The 24,902-nt window shown below is 46.9% G+C and overlaps 1 protein-coding gene across 1 annotated transcript in view; it reads right to left on the minus strand.

Moving 5' to 3' along the window:
* Positions 1-23,508, minus strand: part of TNN (tenascin N) — a 157,783-nt gene extending 134,275 nt beyond the window's left edge. The window contains exons 1-2 of the mRNA XM_086956638.1: positions 23,351-23,508; positions 3,847-4,315 (exon numbers count right to left, since the gene is read on the minus strand). Of these exons, the coding sequence (XP_086812764.1) occupies positions 3,847-4,243 (397 nt within the window). The 5' untranslated portion in view covers positions 4,244-4,315; positions 23,351-23,508. The remainder of the gene's footprint in view (positions 1-3,846; positions 4,316-23,350) is intronic.
* Between the last annotated feature and the right edge of the window lie 1,394 nt (positions 23,509-24,902).

A 24,902-nucleotide genomic window follows, 5' to 3' on the forward strand; every position in this document is an offset into this window, starting at 1 on the left:
AAGATGCTAGCAGCCCTAGACCAGGATGTGGCCGAGTACGCCGCCCTGCGGCTAAGGCATGCGTATTACACCGGAGGGGACCTCTGCAGGAGACTGCTAGCGAGCAGGATGCAGGAGCAGCAGCAGAGACAACACATTCGGGCACTCCAGCTTAATCAAGGTGATCCTGTCACGGAGGATGCGGCTATTGCCGCTGCCTTTGGGGACTTTTACGCTGGACTCTATGCGGCAGACCAATTGGATTTGCAGGCGATTTGCGACTACCTGCGGGGGGCTGCCCTCCCATCCTTGAATGAGGCTCAAGCGAAGTTCCTCGATCGACCCGTAGGGCAAGAGGAGGTAATATCAGCGATATCACGCCTCAAACTGGGCAAATCGCCGGGTCCTGACGGCTACTCGGCGGCCTTCTATAAAACGTTCTGCCCACAAATAGCCCCCCTGCTACGTGACCTATTTAATACCTTCGATCAGCTGGGTGCCATACCCCCAGACCTGCTAGAGGCCGCTATATCGGTGATACCCAAAGCGGGCCGGGACCCCGCTCGGTGTAGCTCATACAGGCCAATATCCTTGTTAAACATCGACCTTAAGCTCTACACGGGCATCATCGCAAATAGATTGGCCCCATATATGCAGCAATTAGTGGAACTCGATCAGGCGGGCTTTATTCCGCAACGGCAGACCAGTGACAATACTAGGCGAGTCCTCCACTTAATAGAGGCTGGATCGCGGACGAGACCGGCTGCATGCTCCTCACCATCGATGCTGAGAAAGCATTCGATCGAGTGCACTGGCCTTACCTGGACCTGGCGCTGCAGAGGTTCGGCATGGGAGAGACTCTCTGCAACCGTATTTTTAACTGTTATCAACAGCCGACTGCGACGGTCGGAGTCAATGGCCATACCTCCCCACGGTTCCCGATTGGCAGGGGGACCAGGCAGGGCTGCCCTCTTTCCCCACTACTTTTCGCGCTGTACATGGAGCCGTTAGCGCAACGAATTAGGCAGCACAACCTTATTAATGGCATCCCGTTCTGTGGTGATACGCATAAAGTCAGTCTATACGCAGACGACATTTTACTCTCCCTGATGGAGCCGATGCAACCCCTTCAAGCGCTCTTTGTTGGGCTTCATACCTTTGCACTGGCCTCGGGCTTTAAAGTCAACGTGGAGAAGTCAGAGGCCCTGAACATATCCCTGTTACCGGACGTACTAGCGGAGGCCAAGGCTGAATTTGACCTGCAGTGGTCTGACTCTTCCATTCCCTATCTGGGGGTCCTGCGGGCGCCGACTGTGCGAGCCACGGCAGACGCCAACTACGCGAGGCTCAGCTCGCGTCTCAGAGAGGAATTTAGGAGATGGAGACACCTCACATTCTCCTGGCTAGGCCGCATAGCGGCTGCCAAAATAACCCTCTGTGCCCACCGGCGGGATGGCTTCAAAAGACGCAATCAGACCTGGCTCGTTACATTTGGAGTGGTCGCCGCCCGCACTTTAAGGATTCGATTGCTGTACTCCCTCCCGCACACGGCAGAGTGGGAATACCCGACCTTACTTTATACTTTCAGGCAGCCCAACTGCGCACGCTTGTAGAATAGCACCAATTAGAGTCCAGTAAACACTGTCTCTTTCAGGACCAGGCAGTGGCAGGTCGGCCACTCCAGGGTGTTCTGTTCTTACCGCGCCGCCATAGACCTCCCAATCTTAATGCGTCGCAGATCACGAGCACGGTCCTGGACACATGGGACAGAGTGGCGGTCCGGCGGGGTCTCACCTCGTTTCCCTCTCCGATGACACCGCTCTTCAACAACCCAGACTTTTCCCCCGGCCTCGACCCTCGGGCGTTTGCGGTTTGGAGGATAACACCCTGCAGGGATGTAGGGCATATGTTTGACCTCAGCGGTGTCCTCCCCTTCCAGAAGGTGAAAGAGGACTATGGCATACAGAGGCGGACCGCTTGCCCTATTTGCTAGTCCGACATTGGGTCCTACACCCGTCGATCAAACCTGGCGCGCAGCAATTCCGCACACCGTATGAAAAATGGCTATTGACGCGCACATCCGATAAAAAGTTGCTCTCTGACCTGTACCAACACCTACTTCTCACCAACATCTACTCGTACAATGCAGGGAGGACCAGGTGGGAGAGGGACCTGGGGAGAGAGCTCACACGCAAGGAGTGGGAAGGCATATACCACAGAGCCAGACACTCGGCCTACCACAAGGGCCTTACTGAAACGCTGACCAAAGTGGTCACTTATTGGTACCACACGCCGGACCGCCTGCACTGCTGGGACCCTTGAGTTAGTGATCGCTGCTGGAGAGGGTGTGGGGAGCTTGGCACACTGGAGCACCTACTTTGGAGCTGCAAGCGTTTACAACCTTATTGGACCTCAATCCTAGACTTAATAGACATGCACTTAGACAATCAACTTCCCCAATTCCCCGCCTATGTGCTGCTTGGCCTCCCTAACACCTTGATGTACCCCCTGAAATCCATGAGGGGAAGGCTTATAGCAATTGCGCTGGGGGCGGTAGTACAGAATATTGTGGCTCACTGGAGAGACGCTCAACTCCCCCTACAACTTGGTTGGCTGTATAGGCTTTGGACGGTATTGGGAATGGAGAAACTATCGTTGGCAAGGGAGGGGAAGAGTGTAGAGTTTGCAGACCTCTAGTGGCCGTTCTTGACCCTACGTACGAGAGAGTTCAGGGAACTGAGCTGTCCTCGCTACCTGCGACTAATGCGCCTTGCAGATACCCCGCTTGCAGATCCCAAAACACAGCCACACAGGCGGAAGGTTCGGGGTGAGATGCCATCCAGGAAACTCTTTAAAGTGGTGTCAGTTTATTGCTTGTTTCTTTACTCAGTGGACAAGGAGGGGGTGGTGGGGGAGGTGGGGGGGGGGGGCTTATTGGGGCTGTTTTTTTCTGTTTCATGATACAATGCAGCCGAGGACGGCTTCTAAGCCTTTAAAACGCGGCCGGCCCAGTTGGGTTGTAGGCGGCTTGCTGTGTATAACGCGCAACGAATGGAGCTCACTCCAGCCCTGCTTACATGCATGTATTATCATTGGTAGGCCCGTGCTTCCTCAAGCACGAGTCGCTGTATTTTTTGCGATGTTTGTTCACTCAATAAAAAGATTTAATACTAAATTATTTTCCATGATGGGGGCACGGCATGAAAAATGTTTGAAGGTCGTTACTCTACACAATATAAGACAGGCAGTGTCCCTTCAAGTAAAGCTTTATTGAGATGTTGACCCACCTCGTAGACACAGTTACTAAATTGTGTGTGTGTGTTAAGAAAGGTCTTTCACGCAGTCAAAAAAATATATATTTTTTTATATTAAACTAGGGTGATAATGCCTGTCCCAGGTCTGGCATATAGAAGTAGGTGTGCTGTACAGAAACATGCAGCACATATAGAAAGAGCAAAAAGCCATTAATGATTGTTTATGTGCAGGAAGGTACACCTTCCTGTACATAAACACACAATCATTCCCTGCAATGCAGGTACCCTTCCACTATGGTGCAAGGGTGCCTATGTTGGTGCTAGGCAGCTAATTTTAGTACCAGCATTAGGGAAAACACAGGGGTGTCCCATATTATAGCCAATAAGACGCATCCCTGCAGTTTGAAAATGTTGGACAGCGGGGTGCTGCCCAATTTGGCTTAGCTCCGCCCTCCGACATTTTCTACTAAATATGCCGTAGTGATTTTTTTAAATCATTCATGCTGAGATCACAGTATATACCTGCTGGTGCAGCAAAAAAAAAGGAAGCTATTGAAGTAAGGAATTTTAATAAATGCCATATTAAGCGATATCAATGCGGGTATTGTAGTACCTTGAGCTCCACAGCACCCCGAAGAACTACAGCTCTCCTGGATTCCCTTCAGCTCCATCTCCAGCTTCTCAAACCTGGCCAGCAGGGCGAGGAAGCCGCTCGAGCTCTCGCAGTCGGCCTTGGGTGTCTGGACCCGGATATTATGGCGGAACACGATGTTCTGCTCTTCGCCAGCGTCTCCCCCTAGAAGAACCAGGGGGTCGTCCTTCGGGGACGGCTCGTCTGTATCTACCTGAAGCTGAGATGCCTTGGGAAGGTCAATCTTGTAGACGTGGCTGAACGTGACGCCCCTCTCGCTGGTGCAGTTGGAGTCAAGGATAGGCTCAGTGGATGCTTCTTGGAAGGCGAGCACCAGCAATACCCAGGCAGGGTAGACGAGAGCTCCCCAAAAATTCATGTTGACAATCCTTTGCGTAGTAAGGGTGTGAAGAGCTGTCCCATATAGAGATAGTCAATTTAAGCAGTCTGGCTGTGGAGGAAAGAGAAAGAATATATGCATTCAAATTTGATTTTTATGTTAATTAACCAATTAATTGGCCTCAGCACAGAGGAAATGAAAGTCTTAGTAGACAAATACATTACTAGGTGGCTTGGTGGTAGGGTGAGAAGGGGATGCATACGTCATTGCTTGATAAATGCATGAATGGATAAATGCAGAGGTGGGAAAGAGTGTAAGGGAAGAAAGATGGCCTTGTTGACACAGGGATGAATAGGTGGCTAGAAGAATGCATGCACATTGGATGTGCGAGTGGGTGTTTTGGCTCATGGATGCAAGAGTAAATGATGGGTGAATGAGGTGGTGAACTGATAAATGAGTGAATAGATGGATTGATTGGAGAGTGAACAGTTAAAGAAAGATGGATTATGGTGTAAACATGGATCGATATTTGTGTAGATTACTGGTGAAAATCTGGCGGATGAATGCATCTCTCTCTTGGTAAGGGAATTCATGACTCTATAGATGGGTGGGTGAATTTGTGACTTTTGGGGCATGGTTGGCACGTTGGCAATGGATGAAAGGGAGGAAGGTTTCCTTAGAGAACTTAAGGATGGATTTGTGCCTAGATGGCTGGCTGTGCAGCGGATGCTTGGTTGAATGTGCTGGTGAAAAAAGTAAAGTGGATAGATAGATTGATGAATCATTGATGAGTGCTTGACCTAATAAATGAGAAGGAAAATTGTTCCAAATAAAGAGGAAGAATGGTTGGTTGGTAAACAAGATAGAACAGGCTTGACTAACAAACCAAAGACTCCGCCGCTTGCCCTTTTCCCATGTGAAAGAGGGAGCAATGTTCAAATGTCTAAAACTGTAATGATTTAATACACTCATATAAAATATTCTATTACGTGAGCATCATGCATTGTAATGTATGGTAAAATGATGCAATAAATAAATGTATCAACGCTGCAAGCCTCACACATTTCATCAGCTGTAAAGATATGGAAAATGTGCAGTCCCTACAGAACATGACTGACCCACCATCCCATACCAATAACAGCAGACAAGGCTCCTAAACCTTGTGCTTTGAAGAGAGATGCCCACTGTACTGGAACCCTCTCCCCAATTCTCTTTTAAAGAGGAAACAAACCATTTTATATTAAACCGTTTTCAACCATCACATGTACAGCAAAGAACCAAAGCCATATAGTTGTTAAAGTGAACATCCCCACAATACACCACACTCCTCATACATAACAACCCTTACAATAGCAAGAGAAAGGGTTAGACTGTCCACACTCCCAGACAGCACCGCACTAAATCTACATAGCTGGCAAAGTGATTAAAGTCTAAAGGTGCAACAGATTCCTTACATAACCAAACACCCACAGAACCAAATGAGCACATTAGTCAGTGCATCCAACATCTTATTTGGCACACCATGCCTCTTCAGTTCAGACACGGTCATATGCAAATCAGTCCCACCCAAAATGCAAGGCCAGAAACCAAACCAGAGCATAAGCAATCCAAGACCAGTTTCACCCTGAATGGAGCTCACCAGTCAGTGAGTGTTGAAAATCAGAGTTCCGTGGCACGGAGTGGTGCAGAGTAGAGTGGGGTAAAGTGAAGTATGCATGGGGTGGTAGCGCACTGCCAATTACAGGAAATGCATCATCAATTGAAATGACCATTACATTTGCACAGGCATACAGTTTTACTGATAAACGTATACAGAGAGAAAACTATGATTTGTGGAAATGTCATCACCTAGTGTATTGATTTGTTTTGATGGTATTAAAATACTTGTTTTCACCACACTTCAGAATTACCCACAGTACCCAGCATGATTGTCACATAAATCCTCTCACTTTGAAGTCAGAGAAAGAAAAAGAAAAAGCAAACTCCCTTAGAAGAGAGAGCTTGACATGTGACCTCTCTCTTTGAAAGTACAGCAAATGTGACACAATAAGAAAAAGATGTAAAGGTTGTGTACCGACAGGGAGCACTCAGAAGGATACTGTAAATAAGGTTTGGGCAAGGGAAGGGATGAACTCAAGCTGGACAGCTACAAACAAACAGAGCCAGCAAATGGAAAGCAAGAACATGTGAGTTACAAACCCAAAACACACTGGAAAACAATTAGCGGAATCCATTCCCATGGAAGTTTTCCTGAATTTCCCCAAGATACCGTTAGCAAACGAGACAGCTGAGCTGTCTGGTAGGCTTCAACCTAAAAACTCGTACTGGTGCCATCTGTTTTTTTCTTGAACATTACGGACATCACCTATCCACGTTTGAAATAGTAATTACATCATCTACCCTCCCTACAAATAGTACAGATATCATCCCACCTTTTGAGATGTTTTACTAACAGCATGGGTCTTTCTGTACCCAGTATTTACAATGGGCCATCTTGCACCCTGTGAAGACGTGGTCGACCATCCTGTGCTCAGTAATAACATCATCCGGCTTTCCTGTGCTCCTGCATGCAGTACTGACACCATTAGGTGGGTGCTGTTAGTTAGCGCCTGTATTGTGCCCAAAATGGAGGAGAGGCACATAGTACTTGCTGTCAGCAAATAAACAGAACGTTTTTCTTGACTACGACTCTGGTCCCACATCTGCCAACGTTTGATGCAACTCTTTGGCGTCCATGGTCGATGTAGTCAGTAATTAGGGATTCATTAATATTTTGAAATTAGGAGTGGTGGGTTAAGCTTTGGATCACATAGCTTTTACTGAGGTGAATTTATGTGCAGTTACCACAATCCGCCTGGACTTGAACATTCTGTTGGAACCGTGCTGCCATTTTGTGCGTGTCCGGTATTTGGTGGGAGTTCACAATTTCCGTTAGGCGGTCTAAACAGAGGAATAACGAGGCAGTGTTGCAGGATAAGAAGGCCTTGAAACTAGGTGTCCATAAAAGGACTGAAATGGAACTTTCCATAGCTGCTGACAGACCTAGCTGTAGCACTGCATAGCCGCACACTGCAGGAGACTGTGAGCACACCGGGCACAAGGGGCCTTGCATTGGTGTAGTTCAGGGACCGTCAGCTATACACGTGGCTAGCACTGTAATGATTTTAGGAGTCTGACTCAGAGGCCCAAATTCTTAAAGGTTTAGTGTCAGGTTAGCATCACTTTTGTAACGCTAAACTGAAGCTAAACCTTTTTTGGGATTCACGAACCAAAGCAAATTGGTATTTGCTGTGGTTTATATGGAAAAGTAACGCAAAGGAGCGCAAACTGTTGCTTTTCATTACTTTGCGTCAAGGGGGCGTTACATGGGTGGTACATGGGCATACCAGTGCTTCCACCCATGCCTTTTTATGCTGAACCCTATTCCCAAACATCAATAGAAAGGTTTTAGTGCCAAAAATGTAATGCTGCTGAAAAGCAGGCGCTAAACTGAGAATTTTTTTAATTTTTCTGTGCTTTACTGATTTTATATATGTGCACAAAGTAGGAAAGGCTTTCTTCCTTGCCTAAGCATAGTATTTTGTACAGGAAGGATACCCTTCATGTACAAAACCTATGCTAGACTCATGCACACACCCTAGGACTATGGCGCTCAGATGTGTGTGTGTGGCGCTTGCCAGCTGAAAGCATCATCGGCTCTAGGGGGAGGGGAAGAGAGAGACATTTCTATGTGAATATGACACTCTCCTGCTCATTCCCTGTCAGACAATACAGTGCAGCATCTTTCAGTGCTGCGTTGTGTTGCCACAACCTGGGCCTGAGTGTTCAGATGAGCTGACACTTGGGCCCAAATTCTGAAAGGCTTAGTGTTGGGTTGACATTACTTTTTCAATGCTAAACCGACGCTAAACCATTTTTGAGATTAACAAACCAACGCAAATTAGTATTTACGTTGCTTTGCATGGAAAAGTAGCGTAAAGCAGTGTGAAACGCTGCTTTGCGTTACTTTATGTCAAGGGGGTGTTACATGGGCATATCCATCTGCCACCCATGCTTTTTGATGCTAAACCCCATTCTCAAACATCAGCAGAAAGGGTTTAGCGCCAAAAATTAATACCGCTGAAAAGCAGGCGTAAAACCGAGAAATAGTTTCATTTCTCTGTGCTTTTTCAGACTTTGCTTGCATGCTAGACTGTGCAGCACACATACAAAGTAGGAAAATAATTTTCACTGGTCTAAGCGTAGTATTTTGTACAGGAAGGCTTCCCTTCCTGTACAAAAATGTATGCTAGACTCACGCACACACCTTGTGTTATCTGTCCATGCAAACCAACACAAATATTAATTTGCGTTGGTTTGTTGATCCCAAAAAAGGTTTAGTGTCGGCTTAGATAGCGTTACAAAAGCTGAAATCAGCACAGGCACTAGGGAGAGGGGAGGAGAGAGCCACTTCTATATGACTATGACGCTCTCCTGCTCCCTCACCATCACACAACTCAGCGCAGCATTTTCGAGTGCTGAACTTCGTTGACTGTCAGTTTTCAGAATCTGGGCCCTGGCCTCCATCGATCGTAGGAGTGGAGATGCGTGTCTTTTTATAGATTATCCCCGATTGTGCAAAAACCACCATAAAACTATACATTTTGTGCAAACAACTGAGGTTAGAGACGTCATTTACAAAGAAACAATGGTTAGAATTGTAATTTGGGTGCTAATCACTGTGGCTACTATGTGTACTTCTGGGAGAGATATATTTTATTTGGTTAATTATTTACTTATGCAGTTTATAGGGCTAACACAGCCCATCAGAGTTAGAGTGCTTTACAAAGGCTAAAATAAAAGTTATAAAATATTGGAAAGCCACTACCACAATTTCAATGAAAGAGCAAAGGCAAAACCATCAATTAATGATCAAGCAAGCATTCAACATTGGCTATACATACAGGTTTCAGAAAGAGCGCATGGCATGAGTTGGATGACATAGAGTGCTATATACATAGGCACATCATTCACAAGGGGGGGATCTAAGGAACATGTGAGCTGAGAGAGGCTGATGAAGGTAAAGCTAAAAAAAAAGACAAAGGAATGGATTGTAATGATGTGGAAGGCATATATATGGATATCATCTAAGGTAGGAGCATGAAGAAAGGGAGGAAGGAGAGGGGAGTAGGGAGAGTGGGTATGAGGCAAGGAAATAGGGTCCCTGGAAGAATGGGGATGATATTAGGAAATAAAATAAATGTGATGGCAGCCATTCTAAAATATTTTAGATGCAGCTATAGCTTTTATGTTTCTTGCAGGATTTCTCATCCACTTTCTATGATGTTACCTGGTTCAATCATTAAAGCTATATGATGGGGCATGTACTGCTCAATTATTTTGATAACATTATGCAATAGGATCAGTGCAGCAAAATGTAAGTCCTCACGGCGCCTAAAGTCTGCTTGGATGTGCAGGCCTGTACTTGTACAAGGCCCTCCCCGCCAGAAATGCAGAAGCAGTAGTGGTTAATTTGTGCACGCCTGTGGAAACCATTGGCAATTACTTCAGGGAAACAGACTTATTTTCTACATCATGCACTGTCTGGGTCTACAACTGCCTTAACCTCTTGATTACTGTAGGTTGGCCTAGCACCTGTTACAGGAAAGGGCCTAAAGCGCAAAATGGACAGATCAAATTTTAAATTCCAAACCAACACTTTTTTGCAATGTGGGTGACTGCAGAATTTGGGCCCAACAATTACACTTGGTACCCTGGAAAACTTGCAAAATCTGGACATTTCTTAAAACTACACACCAGAAGGAGCCCAGAGTAATGTGACTTGCTTTGATCTTACTAAGTTGTTTTCCAGAACCATTTTGGCTAAAAACACACATTTTTCTCATATTTCCGTGAGGGGACGCTCCAGAGTCTGTGGGGGATTCACAAATGTTCTACTACCCAATGATAAAAATGGTACCCTACTTGTGGGGGTAGGCCCAGAACCAGTGACAGGAAAAAGCCCAAAACACAACGTGGAAGGACCACATTTTTCCACTCATAGTCAAGCCTTTTTTTGTACTTAGGTAAGTGTGGACTATTGACACTAGCTTGGCCAAAACCCATAAAATCCTTCAAAACTAGACATTTCTGAAAGCTCAACAGCCGGTGAAATCCAGGGTGGTGTATTTTGTGAGTCATATGATGTTTTCGTACCTACATCGCCCTCCAAACCTCAATCTTTGTCAAAAATCATGCATTTTCTTTGCATTTTTGTGAAGTAATTGACCAGAATCTGCAGTAATCCACAAAATTCGTACCACCTGTCGTTCCCCCAATTGTACCGATAAAAATACTACCCCACTTGTGTAGCTGGGCACTGTGCCTGCAACAAGGAATGGCTCCACCAGGTTGATGGGAGCCCCTGAGGGGGATTCCCGAAATTTACATTCCAGAAATGAATGGAAAATGTGTGATTTTTAGGGAACATTTTAGGTGTGCAGGGCACTGTGGGTAAAAAAAAATGTGGGATCCACACGAGGCACACCGTCTGTACTCCCCTAGATGTATATGTTTTCAGAAATGTCTGGATATGGTAGGCTTCAAAAGGTGGCGGCCAAGTACAGGCCCAATTACTGCTGCTATCCCAATGCCAAATCTGGTCTTTTGCCAGGAAAATATGATGCCTCTACATTGCAATTATGGGCAGTGTTTGAGGTTTGCAGGGTATTGTGGGTAAGAAAATATAATTACATATACACAAGTCACACAACTCTAGACTCCCCTGTATGTCTAATTTTCAGAAATATCTTATAGTGGTAGGTTTCCTTATGTGGCAGATGAGTCCGGGCCCTATTACTGCACCTATCCCAATTGAAGTTGTCTCCATGTTGCGATTTGGGGACTGTTGCAGTGTGAGTGCTAGGCAAAGCAACACAGGTGAGGTAGTATTTTCATCGAGATAAGTGAGGAAATGCTGGGCGGTATGAATTTTCTGGACCACTGTGGATTTTTGACATTTACTTCACAGAAATGCAAGGAAAATGTATGATTTTAGGTAGAGTTTGAGGTTGCAGGGCATTGTGGGTAAGAAAGCTTTATGGGATCTATTTGATGTATACCACCCTGGACTCTCATCAGTGTCTAGTTTTCAGAAGTGTCTGGGCTTGGTAGACTTCTCTAGGGGACGGCGACTGAAGCCTGAAATGTACAGCCATTCAACATGCAAGTGGAATGATATTGGGATTTTGCCCTACTATGCTTCACCATATGTAACAAAAACGCACCCTAAAGGGTTGAAACATTCTCTTGCTTGGCATTGGGATGGGAATGCTTTAGATCTCAGGTTAGCAGAAAGACTGTTGAGACTTCAGAGGTGGGGCCTGGTATCAGGATGGGCCTGGCCCCATTCCATTATTTCATAAAACAATATTCCTGGCAAGCAATTGTCATTCTGCCCCCCTTCCATGGAGAAAATTGGGGCAAATACCTTCTCTCCCAGCACAGGGGCCAAAAAAGTTTGGGTTGCCCCTTCTGGGTGGGGGATTGGCCAATGTCAGGGTGGCACAGCTACACCCCTTTTCTTTGCCCACATGTACAATCCCAGGTATCTAGTGGGCTTTTAACCTCTCTGGGGGTGTAGATATGAAGCATCCTCCCAGTGACGACAAACTTCTCCTATCTGACACCAGGGAGGTTATTAGTTAGGGTGTGGCAACATGCCAGGGTAGGCCACTGCATCTTTTCGTTTTTTTTGGCTCCATATTAACATTCATAGGGGCTACCGGACTTTCTGTCCTCTTGGACCCAGATTAGGGGCAAACCCCCTCTTTGCCCCTCAAAGGGGGAAAGAAAGACTGGATATCCCTGTTGGGGTTGAGGTATGGTCCAATGCCAGGTTGGGGCGTCCAGAACCTCTTTCTTTTGTCCAAATGTAAAATCCCTGGTTTTAGTGGGCTTACTACTCCCACTCTTGGGCCAGATTTGGTGATACCTTCCCAATTGGGATAAAGCCTGGGCTATTGCCACTTACGGAATGGGGTTATGGCTCGTTGCCAGGGAATACTGTCCCTATCGTTTTGTTTGTTTTGACACCATTTTGAAATTCCAGGTGTCTACTGGGCATCCTGCCCTGGAGCAAAATGAAGGCAACTCCTTTATCTTGCCCTCCTCCCCAGGGGGGCAGAAAGACTGGTTTGCCCATTTTGGGCTGGGGGGGTATGGCACCATGCTATGGTGGGACACATGCACCCCATTATTTTGTAGAAATGTAAAATCCCAGATTTCTATTGGCTTTCTGCTCTTCTGGGGTGTGGAATTTGGAATCATCACCTGCATCGTCCCCCCAGAGGGGCAAAAAGACTATTCTGTCTCCTTTTGAAGTGGAGCAGCCTCCCAGGTCAGAGTGGGATGCCTATGCCCTTTGTTTTTTTCCCTGGTGTCTAGTGGGCTATCTACCTCTTACCCCGGAGGGCAGGCTGGGGACAGACCTCCCAATCCTCTGGCAAGGAGAGCAGAAAGACTATTGTGCCCTTTTATGGAGTGAGGGCATGGCTTTGAACATGGTGGGAACCTCTCACCCCTTTGTTCTTTTTTAACTATCCCTGGTGTCCAGTGGGTTTCAGTCCCACCTCCTGGAGAGCAGACAGGGGAGAACCCCCTCAATCTACCCTTCCCCAGGGAGGCAGAAAGACCCCAGTGCCCTCTTTTGGGGTGAGGGCATGACCCTGTGCATGGTGGGTCACCCCCTCTTTATCATTTTTTTTTAATATCCCTGCTGTCTAGTGGGCTTTGTGCCCCAAGGGGGCAGATTGAGGGAAAACTCCCCATCTGTCCTGCACGGGACAGAAAGACTGTAAAACCTCTTTTGTAGTGAGGGCATGGCCTCCATCCCTTTGTTTATTTATTTTTAATGCTCCCTGGTCTCTAGTGAGCTTTCTGTCCCTAAGGTTGCGCAGTTTTGAGAGACTATAGTTCCTTTTTTAGGGTGGGGCATGGCCCTGTGTATGCTGTGCCATACCCACTCCTTTGTTTTATTTATTTTTTTATCCCTGGAATTTAGTGGGGTTCACGCTCATCTGCCCCCGGGGGTGGAGAAAGTCTACTGATGTTAAGTGTGGGAGCACTGGCCCGTGCCCAAGGTGCCGCTCCCACTGACAAAATCCAGGGTGTCTACGGGAAGAGCCACGTAACCACAGCCTACCGTGATCGCCTGGTGCTTTGCAGGGAAAGGGAGATATTGTTTGGAAGCTGAATTTCTCCGTTTTCAAAAAACACCTCTTTTTCACGTCATTGCCCTGGGAGTGCAGAGAATTGTGCTGTTTTCAGCCCCCTATGTGTTCCCAGGGAAACCAGGAAGTGGTTTCCTGGGTACCAGGCTGCCTATGATGTGATTGCGCCTCTGCTCTGACCCAGGGGGGTGTGACAAGGCTGGGGCACTGAATCAGCACACAGCAGCATGCCGCTCTAGTAGAGGGTGGGTCAATGGACGTAATCTCCATGTCCACCGCACCCAACTGGGAGCTCTATGGACGTGGAGGTGTTGCCCATATCCCACAAGGAGCTGGCTTAACAGAGCAGCAAATTACTAAACTAAAAGGTTAGTACAGCTATTCTTCACCATTTGATTATATTGGCAGACCTACTTCTAATTCTATGATCCCCAATGAAAATAGAGGTAAGACAACTGCTCTCAGTCCTGGCGAATTACATGTTGCTCACTGGTGAGGTTGACTGTACAGCCGATGGGCGGGAAGCTGGGAGAGGTGATCGGAGGCTCCAGGTACTAGTGGAGCTGCAGCTGCTAGTAAGGCCTGCCTCCCCTCCTGATCAACCCTTACATGCTTAGTTTGTAAAATATTAAATTCCAGGGCTCTGACCAGGAGGCCACTGTGGCTTGCATCACCCATCGCCCTTGACATCGCTGCCAAAACAATTACTAACTTTCTCTCTTCCATGTAAATGCGACAGTGCAGATGATTCCAGGTCCCCAAAGCTAAAGGAATGGCTGGGGAGGCAGGTATTAACACTATTTTACCGTATATTGTAGTCATAAACAGCCATTGTTTTGCCCATCTCTAAAGTAGATGAGCAGCGCCACCATGTGGTAGACTGTTCTAATTATGTTGTTGACAATTAGGTGCCAGTGCCGAGCACCGAAAACCAATTAAGTACTGGTGCTGAGCACCAGAAAGCACCGGCTCAAATTAAGCACTTCTCCTACCTCAGAAAACGTTTGGGAACCAGCACTTATGTCTTTATACAAATTAAGCACTATCATAGCACAGCTGGTTTCAAATTGGGTGGTGAGGACATGAGATAAGCACAGTATTGTCCAAATCTCCCTGAGGAGAGCAGCTCACATCTGCAGATAAACAGGAGAACACAAGCAGGAGGAGCCTGTTATTACCAGAGCTTCCAAAGTCCCATAAATGTGTCACAAGGCAGGTATCACAGCACAGTGGCCCCTATAAAGTAGTGTAAACACTATAGCTTCAAAAGTCCCCCGAGGGTGACACACAGCATGGATGATACTCTCTGCAGAAGAGTTTAAGTAACGCAGGGTGTCATTTGCAATATTTTGGCATAGGGTGGTGCTGCAAGGCTCCTGCTGTGCTGCCCTACATCAAAAGAAAGGAGCAGCAAAGCATTGTATCCATCAAATATGGTGCATTCCTGTCCTTTCCCCCTGCGCTGGCGCACAAATGACTACCATGCGCAAACGCAGTCACCCTTGCGACATAGTGCAAGGGTGTCTGCATAAAAGGGGTGATTGTTTTGGCATACAAATAATCAATGGAGGCTATTTGCTCTTTCTATGTGCGCTGCAGAATGCAGCACCAGCACACATAAAAAGAGGAAAAAACTCTGAGAAATGTTTTTATTTCTCCTCGTTGTGCTTCCCCAAGCTCACCCCTGGGAAGGCATAGGCTTTTGACGCATTCCCAGACTTACACAATCACGTAAATCTAGGACTGTGCCGAGTGTCATGGGTGTTATGTGGGAACACCCACCATAACGCCCATGGCATGCCTCCCTATCTCAGGGTGAGGCAACACGGGGACTGTGCTGCATTGCTTCAGTCCATATCTACCTGGCCATGAAAAACCACACAGAGTGGCTTTACCTGGCCTTGTAGATATGGTCCTACAGTGAGAGCTTCCAGACCGTCACTAAAAGTGACGTTTTGGCAGTTCAGGGGGCTTGTAAATGAGGCCTGAGTTCCTAAATTCCTCTTGAGGGCGATGTACCCCTGGATTCTCTCAAAGCACTGGTGCCCCCATGCGAGATAATGCAAGTATTAAAGCTTTCAAAGTCTCCTGGGTGATGCATTAGGCAGGTATTCTTGCCTGTAAAGATGAAGTGCTCAAGCTTTTAGTGCCCTGAGGGTGTCATCAATCTTGAAAAGGGTGCCCTCTGCAGGAGAGTGTGAGTGCTGCTACAGTGCCTTCCTTGATAAGCAGTCAGAGCCTCACAGGTAGGGTGACCAGACATCCCGGATTTGCCCAGACAGTCCCAGTTTTCCGCAGCTGTCCGGGCAGATTTCGGCAATTTTGGCTCATGTCCCGGTTTTTAGAAGGGGTTGACTGAAACAGTGAGAGGCACTTTTTGGGTGTTCTAAAGATTTGCTAGTTAGAAACTATTATAAGAAAGCAATTTAATTAATAGGTATGATTTTGATTGTAGAAATTACATTGTATTTACTTTCTTAATGCATCTTCTGTGATCCTATGTTGATGACAGCTGTCATTCTGCGCCATTCCGTGGATGAAAAATGGTAGTCCTTCTTCTATTTTCCCCAAATGTTCCGTTTTTGGTTCTCAAGATCTGGTCACCCTACTCACAGGAAGCCACAGCACCCTGGTGGGCAGACATTCTGACGTGACTACGTTTAAGCCCCGAGACGCTGCAACAGGCCTCGAGCAAGCCTTCTCTTTGCAGAAGAAGCACAAACAGGCGCCAAAGACTGCGGCGAGGCCTCCTGCTGGTCTCAGTGCGGCTGACGCCGCGGACAGACGCTGTCAGTCTTCTACTTTCCACAGCGCTCAGCGTAGGTCGGGCGTGCGGCTGTTTTTGGCAGACTTTGTGCCAGGCTTTGTGGTTCAGTGTCGGTATAATGCTCTACTCGGTCGTATTGAATTTACAGAATATGATACCCAAGATGTGTGCGTAAACGGGGTGCTCCGCCATTTTAGGCTAACCTAGTGAGACATGATAGACATGTTTGCTCTCCGGAACGGATACGGCTTCGTGGCCTGTGTTGACAGGGAACACTGAGTTATTGGATTTTTGACACGCAGGCCAGACTAAGGAAACCACATGGCGGCCACGTGCACGTGTCAATGGTGACAACATGGCTGGAGTCTCTAAGCAAGAGACACCAGTTGGAGTTTGGCCATGCAGTGTGGCGACCCCCAATTCATTTCTGTTTTATTTACACTTCCGGCCAGTTGCCTATTGTTCACAACAAAATCAAACACACATGTAAAAAGCAATAAAATTAAAATAAATCCAATGTAACGCTTACAGTATGCTCCTAGGGTCCTTAAAAGATTTTTAAAAATCTAAGATTAGCAGAGGGGGGAGTTGCCTGTGAAATGGGTGATAGGATGTGCAGTACAAGGTGTCAGGGAAGAAATCTGTAGCCAGAGCTATTGGAGCAGATTGTTCAAGGGCTTATGCATAATAATATCAAGTGTATGTGGAGAAAATGAGGAAATAAAATAAAAGTAAACAGATGAAATGCAATTTCTCCTTTACTCAAGAAGATTATGATTTCTAACGTGCAAGTGGGCCCCAGGACCCTTCGTACCATTGGTACTTAAGGACTGCGTCACGGTATGCAGGTCCCTCAGTGCTGAGAAATCATGATGAATGAGGACACAACATAAGGCTTCCGCCTGGGACTGTGGAATACAATTTCTCAAGTCCTTAGGTCGCACCTAGGTAGAGGTGGGCGTGCCACTGAAAGCTCGAGCCCAGCTCGAGCCACATGCCTGGCTCTGGCTCAGCTTGAGGGCCTCTTGGACCCTCAAGCCCAAAATGAGCCGGGGCTTCTTCTGCCTGCCATCCAGGTTCTACTCTCATGCGCCAGAATTAAAGAGAAAAGGTTCACTTTTGATGTAAATCAGGAAAGGGAAACAGCGTTCATCTAATGGTTAAATTGCACAATCTGATATTTAAAAAACTTCGGGCAGATTTACAAGCCCCGTGCGCCACTTTTACGTCACTTTTCCCATATTAAAAGTGATGCAAAAGTGGCGCAAGGGGTTTGTAAATCTGGCCCTTCAGATTTATGTAGGCATCCCATTCCCCACATGACCTAATTGCGTAATTCTGGGCAAATATTTTATTTCGCAGTGCTTCATTTTCTGTTCTTGCTTTTGAGAGCACTCTAAATTACGTGAGTTCAGATGTGAGATGCCTGAGGTCCCCTCACGTTCTGCGGGATAGGCTGGGCGGGGCGTCCTTTTTCGTTATGAATTTTTGTCACTGGCTTATGGACAGAGGCTGAAATCTATCGTCTGTTTTTATGACGCACCTTCATTTCAAGGATGTTGCTGCTGCCGTGGCAATGGGCAGTGGCGGCCGTGGCATGCAAGAGTTCTCATAGGCCTCACAAACTATCATGCTGGGAGAACCATTGGCTCACGTGCGTGCCATTGGCTGCTGACTGTGAACCAATGTACTGCTGGATTTGCAGCAGTGTGCCTCTGCTGTGGGGTCGGTCATTGGAATAGCTAAATATATAGAACCCCATCTAAACGAATAAGAGCTCTCAAGGTGACCTTGGCAGGCAACTGTCCTATGCCGACATGTATGTTTCAGTAAATTCTAGTACCTGTACAATAAATGCAGACCACAAAAAAAAGAAAAGCTAAAGAAAACTCTCAACAAACATGGAGCCCCCTTGGGATGATGGATACTACTGCTCATTTGAAACAAATAGCAACAAGTAATGTATGCATTGGTTTGTCTGTAGAAGGATGCCTGTACATAGCAATAGGGCTGAGAGGAACTGCGTCAGAGAAAGTTCCAGAAGAATAGTGGCGGTACCAGCAGCACCCTCCCAAGAAAATCTTTGGACCGTGGGTAATTTTTTTTTAAACAAGTTAAACCTTAGACAGATTTTCTGTTCCTTTGCTCATCCATTGACAGGGGGATAACTTGATCAGTTAGATTGGGGGGGTGGGGGGGCATGGGGGTTGAGTTTCAGATTTTCCAACAATCTCGCTGGCATTTAGTGTTAAAGTACATTATACAACTAAGAGGGTGCATGAGAGGGGCTTAAGGTGCAGTGGAAAGGAAGAGGAATGCAGATTGATAAGATTACTAAAAATAACCAACATTTTTGAAGACTCCCAAAACAGAGAGAGGGATTGTGTGTGTATGTGCATTTTTGTCTAAGTGTAAAAATCTCTGGTGAGGCGCTTCACCTGACTCGATTGAAACCACTTGCACCCAACAATTTTTCATAAAATATATTTAATGGGGGCGGGGGGGGGTTTAATAGCCCAAACACCCCCCGTCCCCCTCTGGGAAGCTAGGGCCTTGTCTATTGATCCATCAAGCTGTAGAACTCGCATTTCTGTTCCCTGTTCCAGTATTCAAAGCCCTTGAAGTGACTGGCTCTCTATTTCTTTGCTAAGCCACCGACGCCATCCGGTCCCGAGTTGACATGCTCTATACCTCTGTTCCAATCTACTGCCCCGCCCAGTTGTAGAGGTGACAGGATCCCTATTACTGTGCCAGTCTTCTGGGGAGATGATTCCTCTCCTCCTCTACTAATCAACCTGGGCCAACCAGTCCTATGAGTGGCTGGCTCAGAAGGCTGGCACAAGACTGGAAAGCCTGCCATTTCAAGGAACGCACAGCCCAGAGGGTTGGTACCAGCGGCGTAGCCAGTCTGCCATAGTCACTTGTGCAAGAAAGGAAATTACCTCCACACCCCCCCTCAATCTAGACAAAGGTGTGACAGGCTTTGAATCTTCAGCCAGTCCACTGCTCCAGTCCCCGCTTATGGTGACAGACTTTCTGTTCTTGTTCTCATCTCCCAAAAAAACATCCAGTCTTAGGGGTGGCAGGCATTTATTCCTGTGCCATGTGTCTAAGACTGTCATACGTGATGTGGCAGATTTGCACCTCTTCAGCTCTTGAGGTGACAGGATTGGTATGTCGGAGCCAATCCTTGAAGACATTCTGTCCTGGAGGTGCCAGGCTCTCTGTTCCTTTGCTAGTTCCCTGGTACGACCATGTACTGAAGGTTACAGGCATTGGAACTGGCCCTCTTTACTCCTGTAGGCTTCATATGTCTGTGTCCTTCCAATCATAGAGGTGGCAGGCTCCAGGGCCGGACTCGCCGTACCGGGCATTTCCCCGGGAGGCTGGAACAGTGAGCAGGCCTTTTTTTTTAGCAGTGGTGGTGCTTTGTTACATGGGGCAGTTTTGTAGCAGTGCTGTAACATCGGCCTCCAGTAACAAAAGCAGCAAGCAAGCGTTTCCAGCCTCCCTGGGCCAGGCAATGCTTCACCAGGGACTGGTCCGAGAAAATTGCCAGGGCTGCTTTGGGTTCCCATCTGGATCCTGGCAGGATGTATAAACCCTGGCCAGTCCCATGAACCTCTGGGGTCCTAGAAAGGCAAGCTTGGCGGCTGTGTGCTAATCCTCAAAGCCACTCTGCTTGGTGGCGAGAGACTTTTATTGCTCTGTCACGGTACCCATGTCTTTGGCAGTCTCAATATCTACCAAACCCGGACCCTGATTCGGTGCTCTCTTTGGAACCTAGAGGAGACAGACTCTGAACCCCTTTGCTAATCCCTTGGGAGACCAAGCCCTAAACCTGGCAAGTTTTGTAGCCCTATACGCACCACATGAACCTTTCTGATCCTAAAAGTAACAGGTTTTGTAGTTCTCTGCCTATCTTGTGAGCCCTTCTGATCCTAGAAGTGACTGGTGTTATATCCCTTTGTGAATCCCTTGTGCCCTTCATACTCTAGGGTTGACAATCCCTTTATCCTCAACCTATCAGACAAGCCCTTCTCATCTGAGAGGGGACAGGACTGTAAGGTTGTATCCCTATGACAACCCCACGAAAGATCCAGCCCTAAAGGAGACACACTCGCCATCAACCTGCAAAGCCCATAAATACTTCCAATTGAAGCGGAGGCAGATTCTGAATCTCCCAACCAATCCCATCCACTCCCAGTCCTATGAGCGCTTCCAGTCCAGTTCTGGAGGTGAGAGGCTCTGCAGGGCTTTAAGTGGGCCGGGTCTCACCGGTGCTGAGCACCAGCAGTTTTTTAAAGGGGGCCTCGAAACGGGTCTGTATCGGACTCTATTTTGTGCCCTGTCCGTTTTCTTCTGGACTGCAGTGACAGCAGGCACATCATGTGGGCGTACTCACACTGCTCACTTCTCACTAGTGGAGAAGTTGTGGCATGACGTCATGCCAGGTGAGCTTGTAGGGGAAGGGAGATCCTTTAAAGAGTCCTTTTCTCTCTCGATTTCCCTTCTATTTTTGAAACTCAGGAGCAGCAACATTGTCGTGGTGTCACCAGGGCTTTAAGTGGAAGCTTTTTCAATATTATATACAAGCCATAGTTGCTGCTTATTTATCTTATGCAACTAACAACCATTGACAAAGCCAATAGTCCTGACTTGTTGTAGGTATGATGTTACGTGTTGTAACATATATCTGGATGCAATGACAGAAACAGCAAAATACAAGTCGGGCGGCACAATATGCTAAGCACGGATTTTTAGCGTAGGTGTTTTAAGCCACGACCTTTATTACATTGGCCACGCCCCTTTGACCCTCCCAGTTTTTACATCCCACTTAAAGCTCTGAGGCTCTGTATCTTTTTGCAAATCCCACGAGTGCTTCCCATCCTGGCGGTGACAGGTTGTCTTTCATCTAATCCCATGACCACTTCCGTCCGGTGGTGACAGGCTCTGTATCTTTCCCCCAATCCCATGAGCGTCTCTGTCCTGAGGTGACAGGCTCTGGTATCTTTCATCCAATCCTATGAGCGCCTCATTACTGAGGTGACAGGCTCTGTATCTTTCACCCAATCCCATTTGCGCTTCAGTCCTGAAGTGACAGGCTCTGTATCTTTCTGCCAATCTCGAGCGCTTCCAGTCCTGGAGGTGACAGGCTAGGTATCTTTCACCCAATCCCATGAGTGTCTCTGTCCTGAGGTGACAGGCTCTGTATCTTTCCCCCAATACCACGAGCGCCTCATTCCGGAGGTGACAGGATCTGTATCTTTCACCCAATCCCATGAGCGCCTCATTCCGGAGGTGACAGGCTCTGTATCTTTCACCCAATCCCATTTGCGCTTCAGTCCTGAGGTGACAGGCTCTGTATCTTTCTGCCAAACTCGAGCGCTTCCAGTCCTGGAGGTGACAGGCTAGGTATCTTTCTGCCAATCAAACCCATGAGCGCTTCCGTCCTGAGGTGACAGGTTCTGTATCTTTCACCCAATCCCATGAGCGTTTCAGTCTTGAGGTGACCGGCTCTGTATCTTTCACCCAATCCCAGGGCCAAGAGCGCTTAAGTCCCGGAGGTGAGAGGCTCTGTATTTTTCCGAGCGCTTCCAATCCTTGAGGTGACAGGCAGGCATCTTTCAGCCAATCCTATGAGTGCTTCAGTCCTGAAGTGACAGGTTCTGTTTCTTCCAATCCCATGAGTGCTTCCAATCCTATAGGTGACAGGTGCTTGCCACGTTTTTGGGTGCCAATGTTTTCTAAAGAATTGTATTTTCAAGAAAAAAAGTCTCGTGCATATTTAAAAGCAGATTTTATATTTTTAAAAAATCTGCACTAGAGCTGATTTTGGTTGCGAGTCTTTCTGCAGATGTGTCATGGGGAGGAACGAGGCTTTGAATTGCGCATGCAGATAAAAAGGAAGAAAGGGTGTTTTTGTTCGAGGAAGAGGTGACATTTACCAACTTTACCCATGACTAATGCCCAGCAAGGTTCAGAAGCTCTGTGTTTTTCAGAAGAGGAATGCTCTTCTCCCAGCTGCCCGTGTGCACTGTTCCACCTCAGTCCCCCGTCCCCGCTCTCCCCCACCGATTTTTTTTAAGAAGATAGTTCAGCGGGTTGAGCTCCTGCTTCCCAGACCCTTTTGAGAGATCTCACGGCCAAATCTATCAACTCAGATTTCAATCCTTCCCAGTAGGATAAAAGCAGCACTTCCAATGAGCTCCGTCATTGTGCAATCTATTATTCGAGCGCCTTGAAACGATTTTTTTTGTTCTATGCCATAGAAACACTATTGCTAATGCATGTGTGGTCAACAATTCGTGGTGATGACTTCACGATGGATAAACATGGAACACGTTTATCCGTGTCTCTTGATAGGCACTTCGTGCCGTGAAGCGCTATGAAACAGGTATAGCTGTTCGTGGCGCTGAACAAATACTGAATTACGGGACGACACGCATAGGAATGTATGTAATAACTATTTTTTCTAACTTTTTAAATATCGTTTTTTCATCCTACTGACTTCAGCAGCACACAAAGATGATGGACAGAATGCTGAACAGCCCTAGTCGCAGAGCTGGGTTAAATCCATCGTTTTTTGCTCACCATGCCACCCCAATTTAGATCCAGCCTTTCACGTCCTACCAGTCCAGCATCCAGTGAAAAAGCACGGACTACATGTAAAAAGAGCTGATATGAATATGTAATCTGAAATTTACATTTTCTAATTTATAAGGAGTTGTTTCTGCCCTATAACCGCATATGTGTAACAACATTCGTAATATTCAAGTAAGTAAAGTAATGATAAGACATGTCATTCAGAGAGGAGCGAATTTACGCTGTCAACAATCTCCTATCACAACATTTTTAAAAACGTAGACTACTGATTGGAAAATATTGTTCATACGACCGACCACAGGAAGGAGAGTAACGAAAATGACATACATTTCTCTACATAAAGTACGCCTGGTGGCTAAATGTTGACTCTGGCATCCAGGTTCTGATCCAGGCTTGCCTACTTGAGCGAACCGTGTGGTCCTCTTCAAATTAAGCACCCTGTGCTTAGTTCCCTCCAACCCCGAGAGTGAATAGACACCGAGTAAGCATTGATGTTAAGTCACATTTATGAATAGAATCTAAATGTAAGTCTTAATTTTAAAAAAGTATGACCCTTGACCTTACCGCTCAGGTGAATGGCAGACTGGCTCCCGGGAGTTTGTGCCCACCTCCCAGTGCCGGCGCTTCTTGTCTGCACCGGGGATTCGTTATCCGGTTTGCGCGGACACCCTGTCTATGGGGTACTTAAATCTCCTCTGACCAGGGCGGAGAGCCAATGGGGGCACTGGGTGTTCCCTTGGCTGCCAGAGAGCTCACTCGTCCCTTGGTGTCAGCTACGCAGCCCCTCCTTGGACGGAGAATGCTCCCAGCTCCACCCACCCCTCCCGTCTATGCTCCCAAAAGCACAAAAATGCAGGGACTTGGTCTGTTTTAGGAAACAAGAGAGAAACGTTGATATACGTTTTTTTTCTTCAAAGATGTTTTAAAACGTGAGAAGCAGACCCGAGCATATGTCCAGGTATGTACCATTTGCGCGGGGGTGGGGGGGGGGGGGGGGGGGGGGGTTAAGAGTGGTTCTTCAGCAGAGGTAGTATCCAGAGAAAAAGAGATGAACATTTACTATAGGTCTGAAAGAAAGGGAAAAATAAAATGGGGAGAGTCGATAGAACGACCGCGTTCAAGGTGGGGTTTATGAGTTGAGCTGAAAGGATGAGGCAGCGTGAAGATAAAATTGTAAATGAAAATAAGAGAAGGGAGGGCACGAACGGGAGAAAGGGGAGACAAGTGTAAAGAAAAAGGAGTGCGGAGAAGAAAGAATGAGAACGGAAAGAAGAGGGAAAGGGCGGGAAACGGGAGATAAATCCAAATTGATGACTCAGGTGGAAGATGGTTTTATGAAAGAAGAGTGATAACAAGAGGAGGTACCCCTGAAATTTATCGCAGGGAGGGGGATAGTTAACTTAGAAAAAGGTGTTGAGTCCCTGTTTTATACCTAGCAGATTTAATTTGCTAAGGTTATCATTGATAGGAAAGGTCTAGCTTCAGTAGGGTCAGACTTTTATACCAATCTAAATTAGAGACACACACAAGGCAAAGTGGACAACTGAACCAACGAATAAATTAAAACCTTAAGTAAATATACCAAGCAAACAAAATTTATCAAACACTCACACCAAGTCAAAAGATCTGGGTTTAATCCATCACCATTCTTTAGCCCACTCTGCTACCCCAGTTCAGACATGGCTATATGCAAATCAGTCTGACCCTGTGCCTCATGGAAACAGTCCAGCCCAAACTGCCAAGCCATGCCTTCCCTGGACCGGAAACAAGCTTCCTAGGACCGGTTTATGGCATTACAGCCGTCTTCAGCCAGGCTTGCTTGAATCCAGTGGCAAAGTGAGCAAGGGACTCACGTCTGAGCATACCCTGCCAACTTATGGCAAACAAAGCGGTACAAAAGAGGGGGGTGATGGACTGAGCATCTGAACCAATCAAACACTCACACCCAGTCAACAGATCTGGGTTTAATCCATCACCGTTCTTTAGCCCACTCTGCCACCCCAGTTAAGACATGGCCATATGCAAATAAGTCTGACACTGTGCCTCATGGGAACCGTCCAGCCCCAACTGCCAAGCCATGCCTTCCCTGGACCGGAAACAAGCTTCCTAGGACCCC

Source organism: Lissotriton vulgaris, chromosome 1_1 (genome assembly GCF_964263255.1).
Source record: "Lissotriton vulgaris chromosome 1_1, aLisVul1.2, whole genome shotgun sequence".
Classification (NCBI taxonomy): domain Eukaryota; kingdom Metazoa; phylum Chordata; class Amphibia; order Caudata; family Salamandridae; genus Lissotriton; species Lissotriton vulgaris.